This window comes from Chaetodon auriga, chromosome 6 (assembly GCF_051107435.1).
Source record: "Chaetodon auriga isolate fChaAug3 chromosome 6, fChaAug3.hap1, whole genome shotgun sequence".
Taxonomy (NCBI): domain Eukaryota; kingdom Metazoa; phylum Chordata; class Actinopteri; order Chaetodontiformes; family Chaetodontidae; genus Chaetodon; species Chaetodon auriga.
In genome coordinates, this window is record NC_135079.1 from 7,902,524 (window position 1) to 7,917,590 (window position 15,067).

General features: G+C 44.1%; 1 protein-coding gene across 1 annotated transcript in view; it reads left to right on the forward strand.

Annotated features, from left to right (window-relative positions):
• nell2a (neural EGFL like 2a) overlaps positions 1–15,067 on the forward strand; it is a 79,839-nt gene that overhangs the window by 12,318 nt on the left and 52,454 nt on the right. The window contains exons 4-12 of the mRNA XM_076733621.1: positions 365–538; positions 1,901–1,997; positions 5,295–5,367; positions 6,483–6,565; positions 6,950–7,078; positions 9,299–9,401; positions 11,886–11,977; positions 13,491–13,596; positions 14,088–14,216. Coding sequence (XP_076589736.1) covers positions 365–538; positions 1,901–1,997; positions 5,295–5,367; positions 6,483–6,565; positions 6,950–7,078; positions 9,299–9,401; positions 11,886–11,977; positions 13,491–13,596; positions 14,088–14,216 — 986 coding nt within the window. The remainder of the gene's footprint in view (positions 1–364; positions 539–1,900; positions 1,998–5,294; positions 5,368–6,482; positions 6,566–6,949; positions 7,079–9,298; positions 9,402–11,885; positions 11,978–13,490; positions 13,597–14,087; positions 14,217–15,067) is intronic.

The window sequence follows — 15,067 nt, forward strand, 5'->3', positions numbered from 1 at the left end:
CTCTGATGTAAAGCGTTGAACCTCTACATGTGAGCTGTTGTTGTGTGTTGCTGATGTTGCACTTAACAGCCATATAGTACCATTCTGTTTGACTAGTGATGTGATTAAATGCTAAATGGTGTTGCAAATCTGGGGAGATGTGAGTGCACTGCTTGGAAATGAGTGACGTGTTTATCTCTCAGCACTGTGCAGCACAGCGAGTGTCGACACTTTGGTGATGCAGGCAGGTTTTAATGCAAACAGAAATAAAGAATTCTACTAATGAGACTTAAATGCAGCAAGACGCACCGTACAGTGCAGCAGGCAATGCAAATCCTCAGGAAAACTTTTTCTGAACTCTTTTGCTGGTGCTTTTACTCTGCAGGTTCCTGGAGCTGGAGAGCAGCGGCCAGCGCAGCGAGGTGCGTCTTCACTATCGTACCAAAGGCCAGCAGGCCCACACTGAGGTGTTCCCTTACAGCCTGGCTGATGACCAGTGGCACAAGGTCTCTGTGGCCGTCAGCGCCTCTCATGTCATCCTGCACGTCGACTGCAACAGGTAAGACGCTGGAGATGAGTATAAATAGTAGATTTCATAATAAAATATGAACTACATGCCTTATGTGTTGTAGTTCTGGAGAATACTGATGTAAGGGAGGGTATCCAGTTTTGTAAGTCACTGAAACTGCTGATATAATCCCATATAACAAACTGAAATCAGCCCAAATACTGACCTGAAGTGGATCAGATATCAGCCAAGATATGATCGATTAACATTACACTCAGTTTTATGTTAATATCATGACAAAATTCACTGTTTCTACCATCACTTACAATAATTCACTCACTCAACTCTGTTTTTGTGTCTCAGTGATAGCTGCTCTTATGTTACCTCATGTTATTCCAATGAATTCCACACTGTGAGTTATACAGATTTTAAATTTTGGAAAAAGAGAGCACCTGTATCAGATCGGTGCTTTGAACGATCATCTGCAGCTGCCGCATAGCGTCTCTCTCCTTGGTCAAAAAGTCTGCAGAGTGGTAGAGTAAACAGAGTAAACAGCACACTGCTGTGCAGTAGATGACCACTTTAATGCAACGCTCCTGTTCAGTCCTAACAGTCTGTAGAAGTTCATACAGTTGCTCAAAATGTTTTAGACCCATTCGTACAGTACACACAAAGAATGCAAAGGTGAAATTATTACAGAATTCGTCCAAACTTTCAGGTTTAAAGCAGCTGTAAAGTATGAGAATGAAGAAGGGCTGCAGCAGCACTGGACCTGGGTAGACCAGGAGCGTCACTGAACGCATCATTGAGCGTGTTTGCTGGTGGGAAGCTGTTGAGGGATCACACCCTTGTCTTGTATGTCCCATTCAGACTGACACAGTGACAGCCCAAAATGAGAACGAGTGAGAAGAAGAAGAAGAGAGCAAAGATATGGACTGAAAGACGAAGAAGAAACTGAAACTTATTTAGTAATTTTTCATTGTAATTAAATGTAATTATGCGGTGCAGTTAAGCGTATGCAGCTACACCTCAGACGGGAGTCTCTTTAACCTCGGTCAGCTGTCTCCTGTGAATGGGTCCAGTGCAGGTCGAACACACCTTGAGTTGATCTGCATCACGCGTGCATCTGCTGTATGAAAGGGGTGTTACTGTTTGCGGATCGTCTTTGGCACAATAAGAGAAGCAGAAGGCAACACCGTGTGCATCGGAGGAAGCATGTGGCTATCTATACCCACCTCAGGGAAAGACTTAACAGAAGGATTTAACAGGGCAAGACCTTCAGTGCAGGGAAACAGTTCTTCTCAACTGGTGACAATCGGTGCAGAATAGAAAAAGTTACTGAAAGTCATTAACTGAACATGCAGGGATTCTTATATTGTACATATATTCCTTATATCTGCATTTGTTCTGCAGGATCTATGAGCGGGTGGTGGAAGCCCCTTACATGGACATACCTGAGGATGCTTCATTCTGGCTCGGGCAGAGAAACGCCGCTCATGGCTTCTTCAAGGTTAGCGCTGGCGTACAAACTTTCCTCTCCGTGTGTGAATGTTGATGCCTTTCCTGATATGTGATAAATGATTCAGAACGGCGAGAGCGAGTAATGCGTCTCAGCTGTTGCGCCAGCTTTTCACCAGCCTCGTTTTCGACTGTATCTTCTCCCTCTTTGTTTGGCTTGTTTGGTTTTATTTATGATAGCTGTTGGATTTAATTGCGCGCATTTCTCAAGGCTTACCATTTTAATTTGAGGGTTGCTCTGCCTACCCTAAGAATTGCCTTTTTTTGGTCATTGTTCCCTCTCCCTTTGTCCGCAGCTAAGCCCAGTGCAATTATCTCAGCAACCCCCACAACGCTGATTTGAGAGAAATCATTAAATAGCCTCTGGACTACGCTCATTAAGCTCACTCTATAGTCTTGTTTATCAGACAGGGAGACATATATCGCCTCTCCCAGACTGGACTGCACTCGAAATTTCCCACCTGGGGAGACAGGTTGGGGGCACAAAGTCAGCTTACCAGCAACTATAACCATTTTAATCAGTCTGCAGGTGACTGGCTTTGTGTTTGATGGTGTGGTGATGGTGCATGTGTGTTCCTGTGTGTGCATGTGTGTGTTCACGCTGTAGACATTGTGTCCAGGCTGTTGAATTTCCTCTGTGTTAATTGGTAGATGAAAGAAGCCTTGGAGGTCACCCACTAATCTTGTCACGTAGCAGCATCTCTCCTCGCCCCTCTGTGAAGCCTTGATTAGTTGCTAGGAAGGCACGTCTCCTTCTAAAACACACTGTTTCATTAGCGCACACACACACACACACACACACGCAAAACAGTCAATGTCTGTACGTGGGTGTCAGCTGAAGACGAGAAAATCACATCCTTAACAGTAATAGTAAGGACTTGAATCAGAATGAGCGTATCTCAACACGTTTCATCTTTACAGTCCGCACACATCGCAAGGTAGCGAAATCTATTTTATCTTACTTGTCTGGTGACACAGTTCTTGAATTTCATCAGCGGCCTGTCATTTGTAGCTGATTTGCATGCTGATCAAAACTGTTCTGCAGCCCAACTTGGAAGGCTGAAAACAATTTTCTCTTAATTCAGGCAATCCCAAATGCAACAAGAAACAGCAACTGATGAAGCATGCAAATCAGACTTTATTTCACAGTCTGATTTCATTCTTCAGGTTTTTCTTTTTTTTTTTTGGGGGGGTCTGGCAGCGTTTTGTAGAAAAGTTATGTTCAGTCAGCGATTCAATGCCAACTCTGCCACAATTTCACAAATTCACATTTCCGGTACAGATGGGGCAGCCGAGGACGTCCCACGTGTTACTGCGTGCATCCTGCAGTGAACAGTGCCAGTTTGGAGAGTTTAACATTTTTTCAGTTGCCAGAAGGTGCAAAGAAAAGTCTAGCAACTAGTTTTGATAGTGCTGCAGTACGACAGGCTGCACTGAAAGACGCAGTGAAAGAAAAACTACATTTTTCACTTTCTAACCCTGCATGCATGTGTGAAGTGTCTCTTGTTTTATGCTAAGAATATGTAAATCAATCAATTCATTCGATTCATTAATTTTCCTGTAAAACATTAAATTATGTTTAATGTTGCATCCTAAACTCAGCGGGGAAGTTTGTAAAACATAAATGAAACCGAATGCAATAACCTACTCACCCTTTTTGACATATTCTCAATTGAAAACAGCACAAAGACAATATATTTAATGTTTGACCTCATCAGCTTCATTGATTTTTGTAAATTTGATGCAGCAACACGTTTCAAACAAGTTGAAACAGGAGCAGCTAAAGACTGGAAAAGATGTGGAATGCTCCACCTGTTTGGATCATTCCACAGGTGATCAGGTTGATTAACAGGTGATAGTATCATGATTGGGTATGAAAGGCGCATCCTGGAAAGGCTCAGTCGCTCATAAGCGAGGATGGAGCGAGGTTCACCACTTTGTGAACTCATGACTGGATAAAGGATATGACTACATGAGCTCACTTCAGTAAAAACAGTCTGGAAATGATTGAATTCAGTTTTTATTTATATTTTACACAGTGTACCATTTTGGAAAAAAAAAAAAAAAGAAAAGAAATCGGGGTTGTACATTTATCCAATCCAATGTGACCAGGGGAAACTACCCCTGTCTATCATATAAATCCACATATCAGCCAGGGGATCATGGGATATTGTAGGTTGGGTTTTTGGATGTCACATGGCGGAAGCTTTTAATTAGATCATTGGATAAGTGACAGCTCCCTCTTAAGGATTTGATTTAAATCCCTCTCGTAACTAAACCTCATGCACATATCCTGTTGCGCTCGTGTGTCACATTAACAAAGAGAAAGATGTCGTTCCTCTGTGACTTTAACTACATCCTCTCCAAAAATCCTCCACTGTAGATGCATGATGGAAACCTGTACATCGGTGTCTTCAGGTGAACTTATAGTTTAAATGGCTTCAGTTCAAGTTTGACAGACACGACTCCAATCTGCTTCCATTTCAGCACGTCGCCGTGAAAAATCACCAAATCATTTCCGCAGGATTTTGAATTTATGGCCGGTAAATTGAAGTGGCAAGACAATTTAAAAAACAATTTCTCCTAAGTTGAACCCCTCCACTTCTGTAAGGGAAACACATACACTCAAGGAATTAAATGGGCCAGGTTACCATGGCGACAGGGTATCCTGTGTGAGTATGTGTATACGTGTGTGTGTGTGTGTGTGTATGTGTGTGTGTGTGTGTGTGCGCGTATGTATGTGTTTTGGGTTCGGCCGCAGCATGAGAGTAGCTATCAGTTGGGTCTTACGATATCAAATTGAATCTGTTTCTCCTGTTTGTGTCTATCAGAGGAGGTTGGAGGGACAAATAGAAATTCATCATTGGTTCACTAAAACTCCTGACTGGTGGTGCGGTTACGAGATGATTCGTCCGAGCGTCAACCTCGGAGACACGTTCTCTCAAAACGAACTTCTCCGTCTCCAGCTCGGCAGATTGAAAGACGCGTTTGCGCTCGGACGCGCTGCCGTTTCGCTGTGTTCAGCTTTACGGCTGCAGCAGTTACCAAAGCTCTCGTAAACGAGGTCGTTGGCTTTGTGTCTGCACGTCGTGCGTGCGCTGGGGTTCCACGTTATCTCATGTGGAAAATGTACCGTAAGCACACTCTGACACCGCCGCCCCTCTGGGTCTGTATCCACTTAGTACACATTAACATGCTTCATCTCCTTTTTATTGCTGGACTGCCTTCTGTAAGGTGTTATTCTGCTCCTTCATTGAAAAATTTCCTGTGTGTGTCTGTGTGTGTGCAGGGAGTGATGCAGGACGTGGAGATCCTGGTGATGCCGCAGGGTTACATCTCACAGTGTCCAGATCTGAACAGAAGTGAGTTCAGTCTCTTACTTCTAGCATTTTATTCAGTGATTCATTAAATTGATTTTCCTCTGCTGCTTATTTTGGTAGCCGCTTGATTGCCCTGATTTGCCTTTTTGGTCACACGTTATAATAAAGTAGACATATTCACCATTAATTAGTTGCATATTAGCGTCATATTGGCTCTTTATTAGTCATTATGAAGCTCCAATATCCCACTAATATGCATGCTAATAAGCAACTAGTTAAAGGTGAATATGTGAACCTTAATATAAAGTGTTCAGCCTTAATATAAATTTTTCAGAAGTCCATGTAGTCGCTGGAGTAAAACAGCTTTATAAGAGCTTAGCAATTGAGAATCAGTTCTTCCCTCAATAATACTTTGGTTAATAAAATGTTATCAAAATCGTCAGTCGATCCATAAAAGAGAGAATTCCCACAGTATCTCCTGTAGGCGTGTGGAATGTATTTTTATACCATAATGTGGAGAAAAGGAAACTTGTTGGGCAACGCAAAATGTTAGAAATGTGTGCAACCCATCCCACATATTTAAGAAACAAATATCTATATCTCTGTATAGATATAGATTTATCAATATATAGATATATTTAGTAGCACTACAGTTAACAGAAATTATCAGCTAGTGCAGTTAGAGCCTTTTTCCTGGATGTTATGATGCTGCCTTTTTAGAGGCGGCACTATTTTCTTTGGTGGCCGCTGCAGCTCACGCTGACCATCCAGTTGCGCAGTTTGTTGCAGACAAACTGCTTCTCCTGCAAGCAGGGAAGACATAGAAACATCTCACGGTTTAAAATTACTTTCACACTGATTTTATGTCCCCACGCATCTGAAAGTTGCCAGAGGACAGTGCTCACTGCTGTTTAAAGCAAACGAGGTCCTGCTGCACAGAGGACACCTCAGAATATACATCCAGTAATAGAAATGAAAGACATTGCAATGGGCTAGTGAGTAAATAGATACAAAATGTTTGTGTTGTAGACCATAATCTTTAGTTTTAAACCCTATTTAAATTAATGTTGTGAATTATGTGCACACTTTCTTTTTGTATCTCTCCATCTTTAATTGAATTTAAATTACAGCATACTGTCTTGTTTCTTGTACCTCAGCATGCCCAACCTGCAACGATTTCCACGGACTTGTGCAGAAGATCATGGAACTGCAGGACATCCTTGCTAAAACATCCAGCAAGGTGATGTAATGTGATATAATGTGCCTTAATTTGACAATATTGAGCGTTACCTCAAAAAACTGTAATCACTGTTGTAAATGAACCGTTACAATTGCGAATTGCTCTAAAATATCCACGTCAATGTGCTGTCTTTCCGTTCATTGCGACAGGCAGTCAGTGACGTATCGGCGTTAGATGTGGCCTATTGTTGAAGTCTTCTCTGTTGTGATGCAGAGACTGTGTGTGTAAATGGGGTTAATCGTGTCTAATGACTTACTTTTGTGATGCTGTTGCTTTGCTTTTGAAGCTCTGCTCTCTACATATGAATGTAGGCGCACAGCAAGGCTGACTCTCATCTTTTCTCCTTCTTTTGTTTTTTTTCGGGGGGGGGGGTGGCGTGAGCAGCTGTCCAGGGCGGAGGAGAAGATGAATGGGCTGGATGGCTGCTATTGTGAGAGAACCTGCAGCGTCAAGGGGGTCGTCTACAGGGAGGACGAGGGCTGGACAGATGGCTGCAGGAACTGCACATGCTCGGTGGGGCTGCACACACTAGAATGTGTGCGTGCGTGCGTGCGTGCGTGCGTGCGTGCGTGCGTGCGTGCGTGCGTGCGTGCGTGCGTGCGTGCGTGTGTGTGTGTGTGTGTATGCACTGGGTACATTGGTGTGTATGTTGGAGTAATAAAGAGCAAGGGAGGGCATTCAATTTTAATTAAGTGTGTGTGTGTGTGTGTGTGTGTGTGTGTGCGCGTGCGCGCGTGTGTGCGCTTGTGTGTGTAACCATACTGAATCTGGAATTATGGGCTTGTCACACTGCCTGTGATTGTGTGGTTGTTTTCATGTGCACATACATGTTTGCAGGCATGTGAGTGTAATAAAATGAACAGATATATGTGATCTCTACACATGTAAGGGTGCATTTCAGCATGTATATGTGTGTCTACTCGGGGTGTGTGTGTGTGTGCATGTGTGTCTGGGAGAAGGAGAAAGGGAGAACATGCATTTTTCATATGTCTGTAACACTGTGTGTTGTTTTGTACTTGTGTATTTTCTGTGCGTGTGTCTACACTTAGCGATCATTGCTCCCATCGCAGGTATCGGCTTTTGTTTTGCTCCGTTGTTCATCAAGTGCGTGAAGGTGGGGGTGTGTATGGGTGTGCCTTTGGGTAGGGTGGAGGTGCAGGGTGCAGGGGCCCCACTGTCGACAGCTTGTATTCTCATTATTTCTCATATAAAAGAGGGTTGGCCCAGTTACCCAAGAAAAGATAGTGGATTGAAAACCTCCACCGAGCTCAGGATTAGACACATCAACAGCAGTGCTTAGTAATGCTCAATTCTCTCAAGGGTTTACTTTGCGCTGCATAAAGTGTGAATAATTGCCAAAAAGAGAATTAGAAGCAACTGGAGATCTGGGGCTTGTACCACACCAGCAAACAGTTTTCACCCCGTCCGTCCTCTCAGCTGTGGAACATGAAACTCATTCGCTGCTACTGAAACTCCAACCAGCCAATGAGATGCCTTCGCGCACCGCTGCCCAACATGCGAAAGGAAAAAAATAGGAAATCACATATCTCTCAGTGCACCGTACCTAATTGCTCTTGACAGATGATAATTATCATTGGGATTTGTTCTGCCCACTCATCCAATGAAATTGCTTCATTCGTTCCCGGGCTGCGATTAAGGAATTAGATGGGATATGTTCTTTACCTTATGTGTGGCAATTAGCTGTGACCTTTAAAATGCAAAGGTCATGCATTAAGATGTTATCAATTATGTGGATCAGGTTCATAGATGTTGCTGTCACAGAGCTTCCATCCGTGGAAGCAATGTTAATTACAGGCACAGAGAAAAGGAGACGTACCTGAATTTATTAGATCTGCAGGCCACCGTAGGATCGACTGTCGCTTCTGAGTAGATTTAGAACAGAAGGCTTCTGTCGTCGACAACATATCCTTGATTTCAGCCGCAATCCTCCCCTCCAGCTTATTTAAAAAATGGAGGATAGGTCAGGGCTAAACGTCCGTGTGGGGGCCTTGTCAAACCAGCGTCAAGGTGGTGAAATTGAAATGCTAAAGAGGAGAAATCAGTTCATTTTAATGGAATCACTCAGGCGTTTGTGTACAGTTCAATACTCGTGAACTTTGACGCTCAAATTGGCGCCATTGACAGTTTCAGATGATCTTAACAGTGTTGGCTTTTGAAGGACGGCGGTCCAAATGAAAGAAGTTAGCATAATCGCTGTGTTGCACTGTCAGGTTTTCTATAGATGTGCTGTAGCAGAGGTCCGTAACGGGGTCGATAACGGGCTCTGAATACATTTCTCGATTTTTTTCTGAATCAAGCTCCCCTTACCAGCTTTCATCTAGTGATCGTCCTCAGCAGATGAAGTGAAAAATGATGTGAATCAAACCTAAATTGGCTAATAATACCTTATCACAGGTCAGCATTGGTGTACATATGTTGGCCGGCCTGAAAAAGTGTGTTGTGTCCATCAGAGAGCTCAGGCAAGCTTATGTTTCAGCTGTAAAACATCAGTCAGCACGTATCACCATCGCAATCCTGTAGTTTCCAGATTTTAAGGGATCTTTATCAAAAACGTTGCTTTATGCGTCTGTGAAAAAGAGAACATCTGCAGAAATAGCATCACATTTTGACGTGATATCTCTCAGTATCAGCCAGAGCATCAGACCAGTGCCGGCCGGCCTGTTTAGTCACTCTTTAAACAACGTGTTGTGTTTCTCTCTCTCTCTCTACCAGAACGGCACGGTGCAGTGTGAGGCCATCTCCTGCCCTCCCCCTCAGTGCCCGGCAGGCACAGCGCCTGCCTACGTAAAGGGTGCTTGCTGCAAGGAGTGCCAGCGTGAGTGGAGTACCCTTAACCTTGTCACCCTCCTACACTCGTACGATCATGGACACAATTGCGCACAAGCACGCGCGCACACACAACAGCAAAAACAACCACCACGATCACCAAATTTAGAGCACACATCACACCTCCACAAGGGCTGCCTGACAATTGACCAGGGCTCTGCTGTGTTGCTAAGCTACCTCCTAACATGCCTCTTGAGATGGCTCCAACCTTTTGCATATACATGGACCAATCAATTATTCACTCGCTGGCTTCAAAACGCAGATGGCCACCAGTCACACAGACATGAGCCAGTGAATCTGAGATGGCTGCGTGTGATGTAAAGTACTTCCTATTTATGGCAGACATGTTGAGGCTGTGAGGAAAGTGAAGACGAAAGAACTGTTAAGTGCCAGAAATGATGCACACACACACACACACACACACACACACACACTGGCGATGGTGTCCTGTTAAATGTCCGTTTTGAGCTTTTCTGCACTGATGTGTTCTTGCTGGATAAATAATTCTGTTTCATCATATATCTACATAGAGGGTCTGTTTTGTGTCTGGGTTCGGCAATGAACTCTTATTAGCCTCCTCACCGCAGCACTCTGCATCTCATATTCTCTCAATTCCCCTCTCAATAAAAATGGATTTCAGAGGATATTAGCTTTTTTCACCCCGGCATTCTTCTGATATTAACCCAAATGAAACTTAAAGAGATGTGATGTATTTGCTTTTAAGAAGCAGACAGAGGTGCCTATCAGCGCGTGGAACAAATTCAACCAGCAGAGGAGTTAATTAGCCAGGAGTGTTTTTAAAAAGCTGCTGTCGTCGCCCGTGACTTATAGAAGGTTACCGACCATATGAGCGATGGAGAAACACAGCAGACTTTCCATACGTACAGCGTTTCTTCGTGAATCTCACTCCACATCTTGTGCAAGCTGACTTCACTTGAGAACTTTCTCACCACACACTCCCACACGCTGCTGCTGCCGCCGCTGCTGCCGATTTAACTCTTTATCAGCGGGAAGGCATTAGTCTCGGATTGTAATCAGCTCGCGTAGGCATCATTTCCACTGACCCAGGGGTCGGGGCTGCAACACAGGGCTTTAAAGCATGACTCCGAATCTGCTGCCGTGTTACACAAACATAAACACGAAGCAGGTAATCCCCTTAAACTCAACACCCCCCTGCTCTCACTTATCTCAACGAGGTAGACAAACACACAGCTAATTACGCATGCTCCGGCTTTGCTCTGGAGAGGAGTGCCGCAAGTTTCCCCGCTACAAAGACATGATTCGCTCTCCAAATTAAAGCCTTATCTGGCAGCGCAAGGCCTTGCGGGGAGGAGTTCTGAGTCTGTTTTTTTTTTTTTTGATGATCTGTCAAGCAGAACGTCAAATGGCTGTTTCAGAAGTCCTTCGCTTTCATGATACACCGCTTTGTGATAGGGCCTGACCCGCGGTGTCAATCATTCCTCTTCCTTATATCAGTCTGAATCTGTCTGACCCCGGCTGCTCATCAAACACCCCCTCTCTGCTCGTGCGGTTACTTTTTGCCTCCCTCACCCCGTTTTTACATGATTCTCCACGGCGTCGCGGTGCTTTTTCTCCCCACATGTTAATTATTTCTTAATTTCTTTAGCAGCATTGCTTAATTGGGCTTGATATGCTTGATTTGGCTTGACTCAATTTACCTGAGGACTAAATAACGAGGAGAGACTGAGTCGTACATGTGAAACAGTGCTGCTCACTGAGACTTCCTGGTTTTCCTCCAGTGTTCACATCCACAACCGACTGTGGGAGTGTGGATTCGGGTTCAATGTGAAAACATTTCGGGGCTCCAGCGGATAAAAATGTGTGTAATAATATGAAGAGAAGCTGTTTATTAAATAGCTTGAGGAGATGATAAATGACAGTTGATTATGAATAAATTAGTTAGGTAACAAATCGCCTCATTTGCTGGCTTTGTTTGGTTTTTGATTGTTTTGTAATCGAATAGGTTTTGGTTTTCTGACTGTCAGCCATGCAAAATTATATAAGACCTGACTTTGGACTCTGGAGACATGAGGTATTTGTCAATACGTTTGACATTTTAAAGGCAAAAAAGATTTATTGATTAACCAAAATAATAAGTGGCAGATGAATCTGTCCACATTTCCTTTTCTGACTGCTCATTATGAACGTTATCAAACAATTAGTTATTCTCTGAATGACAGCTAATGCATCATAGTGAATGAAGCATTTCTCCAACAACAGATTGAACTCGCAGCAAAATGCGTTTCGAATGCGCTCGCTCACAAACGTCTTCGGAGGGTTTATTTCACGTTTTGCATTCACATTCATGAAAACAATACAGATGATTATGTTGAATACAATATTGATGAAGTGTGTTTTCATGGCGCCAACGCGTTTATGTCTATGTTTATTGTTGATGAGTTTGTGTGTTTATTTGTGTGTTTGCTGAAGATGTTTCTGTGTCTGCTACCAGCTGTCTGCCTGTTTGGTGGAAGAGAGCTGGTGGAGGGGGATCAGAAGGCGGTGCGCGACTCCTCTGGCAGGTGCCTGCTGTTTGAATGCAGGGTAAGTCATGTCAACACACACACATACCTAGAGAGGGCAAGAACACACTTACACACTCTTATTCAAAATGATTTTATCAGTCCTTTGCAGGAAGAGGCACCACAATAACTCATGTAACCAAGCACTTCAACTCTATTACTTCCCATGTAGCAGTGCATGACAGCTCACTAAATACTCATTCCACAGCTATCTTGGCCCAACCTGAGAGGATAAATCAAGAACTGAACGAGCCAGCATGCAAGACAGTCCGCTTCAGCTGAATTTCCCTGATCTGCCTTGTCATCGCTTTCTTTGTGATCTAAAGAAATTGGCCAAATCCGTCTAATTACATTTACATTTGGACGCCGGGGCAGCGCACCTGTCAGTCATTGGATGAGACAGCCATTCTTCAGTACCAATCATCAGATACCACAGTGGTCCCAAATCATATTAATTTCCCAATTATTCAGAGTATTTGCTTTTGTCTGCCTGGTGCACCAGATGGGTGGGTCGCTCACTTTTGGGAGTAATTCACTTGATGACATTATGCCAGGCAGGCCCAATCAATCACAGAAAGTGACTTGAAGTTTTTAATCACCCGACTCTATCATATCAGCCAGCTCCTCCATGAATTCTGCAAAGCTCCATTAGAATCTGCAGCTATAGACAGCTGTCTGGCTGGCTTGCCCACACCTGGCCCATCTGTAGTCCCAGTTAACTGACTGGCAGTCCCAGGCAGATCAAAGAAATGGGGACGGGGAGTACTGTCAGTCAGCCCACTGCTGCAGACTCCTGCAGGCTTCCCCTGACAGCTGCTTGTCACGTCTCTGATCTTCTGTCTGCCTGCTGGCTGCGGGGGGGGGGGGGGGGGGGGGGGCAAGTTTTAGGTGGTGGGTGGCAAGAAGTAGACGGTACGGCTTGTTTGGAAAGTTGTTCGGTGACTTGTTTGGGAAGTTTTGTCCCAGGGTCCTCGGCCTCTGTACGAGCGGAGGTCATGACATGTCGCAGAGACGTCCTGTAGATTATCCCTAAGTAAAATATTTGTGCACTACAAATAGAGAGAAGTCCATTGTCTTTGTCCAACTGTGTCTAGTGTTAATGACTTTAAATTAGCATCAGTCAGAGGGACACGGATGAGATCATTAGAGAGACCTGCCAAAGGCATGCTGGGAAAAGGAACCCCCTAATCAGGTTTTACACTCTGACTAAACACACACGCAGGGATAATCCAGGAGATTGATTCACTGTTTGTATAATAAAGATGCGTCATGAATCATGATGTAAATCACTGAGGATAACAGGAGGAGAGAAGGAGGCAGCTTTTTTTTCCCCTTCAGAGGAGTTTAGGAAAAAAGTGCTATTGACCAATGAGTAATTGGTTTGTAATGAACACACAGGGAGGAGGGAGAGTGGGAGAGGAAACACAATGGATGAATAATTACCTTCATAATTACATCCAGGCCCTTAGCAAATGAAGCGGGGCAGAGTGGTCCAAAGAAGGGGCTCATGAGGATTGTGTGTCTGCTCATCACAGGACAGGACCATGCATCGAGTCGTCCCCAGCGAGCCTTGTCCCGAACTCAACTGTGCAGAGTCGGAGCAGATCGCCCTGAGTGACAGATGCTGCAAGGTCTGCCGAGGTATGGAGGAAACGGTCCTGTGCTGCATTACTGCAACGCCATCAAACATTATGATTTTATGGTCGAACGTGATCGTTTTAAGTTGTTGTTTTCCCATTTCTTACAAAAACTGAAATCAATGGCAGCCTTACAACAGCAAATCAATTTAAAAATAACACAAAGTACCTGTGATTTGTGCAAAATGGGCTGAAATGTGTTCATGTAATTCACATTATTTGGACTTTTAGCTCAGATCAAATCCGTCTCCAGCGTATTTGAACGTTTTCTTTCCTCCCTTTAAGACTATGAAGGCAGATTTAACGGAGGGAAATTCAGTCAAAATGATGTCATTTTCCCCCTGTTGTGCCTTGGGAAGAAACCGCAGTGTGGATACTCAGAGAAAAGGTTGTGATCCTGTGACATAACCTTTCCACCGGCCCTGTGTGTGTCCATCACTCCTCTCCTCTCCTCTCCTCTGGGTCTCAACCTTTTCCTCTGCGTGCCTCCTGCAGGTCATGACTTCTGCTCAGAGGGCCACGGCTGCGTGGAGCACTCCGACTGTGTGAACCTGGAGGCAGGAGACTGCTGTGTTTGTAAGGATGGCTTCCGCCCACTGCGAGACGATAATGCCTACTGTGAAGGTACGGGATGGCTCTGAATAACAAACCGTGACTTTTAGCTGAAGTTTATTTGCCCTCCAAGAGTGGATAAGTGTGCTTGTTTCCTCTAATGTTGCATCAGATGGGTCATGAGAGGAGGGAGGATGTGAAGGGTTTAATTCAGCATTATTTTTACACTGAAGAATGCACAGTTGTCAAGACGCTGTCGCCGCTCGGCGTAACGCGCATATCCTCTGCAGACACACACGTCTTCATCACAAAAGGCTTACAGACAGCTAGAAAACCATGTTAGACGTTAAAATAACACGGTGGGAAGCGAGCGCGCGGGGTGATATCGACCTTGAACTTCGGTGCTCGTTCATTCGCTGTTTTAGAAGTGATTTCTTTCTTTATTTCTAATGGATTTCTTCATTTTAGACATGCCCGTGTGACCATGAAAAACACCTTTCTCTAAATTTAAAGGATAATACAAGTGTTATTCTTAGTTTTTTCCCGTTATGTCGTTCTTTCATTCCTGCTGGGGTCATCTCACAGTCAGCATAGTAGGAGATGTCACGGCTTGTTTTCCACCCTTCAGAACAAAGTGTTTCCCGCTATTCATCTTGGAACAATATAAAATCAACTTCCACAGACTCGCCTGAGGCCCGTGGTAGATAATGCAGCACAATAAATACAAGGCATTAGATCAGTTTTTCACACTTTTAGCTCTATTTCTTTCTCCTCTGGTTTTTATTTTTATAAGCATGTCATATTACTCTCTGCTGACCTGACACCTGAAAGGTTTCCCTCCAAAATGTTGCTTTATTGTCCCTTTAGTGCCATTCCTTTTAGATTTGGGCTGTTTTTTTGTTCGTTTGATTGAATTTTAAACG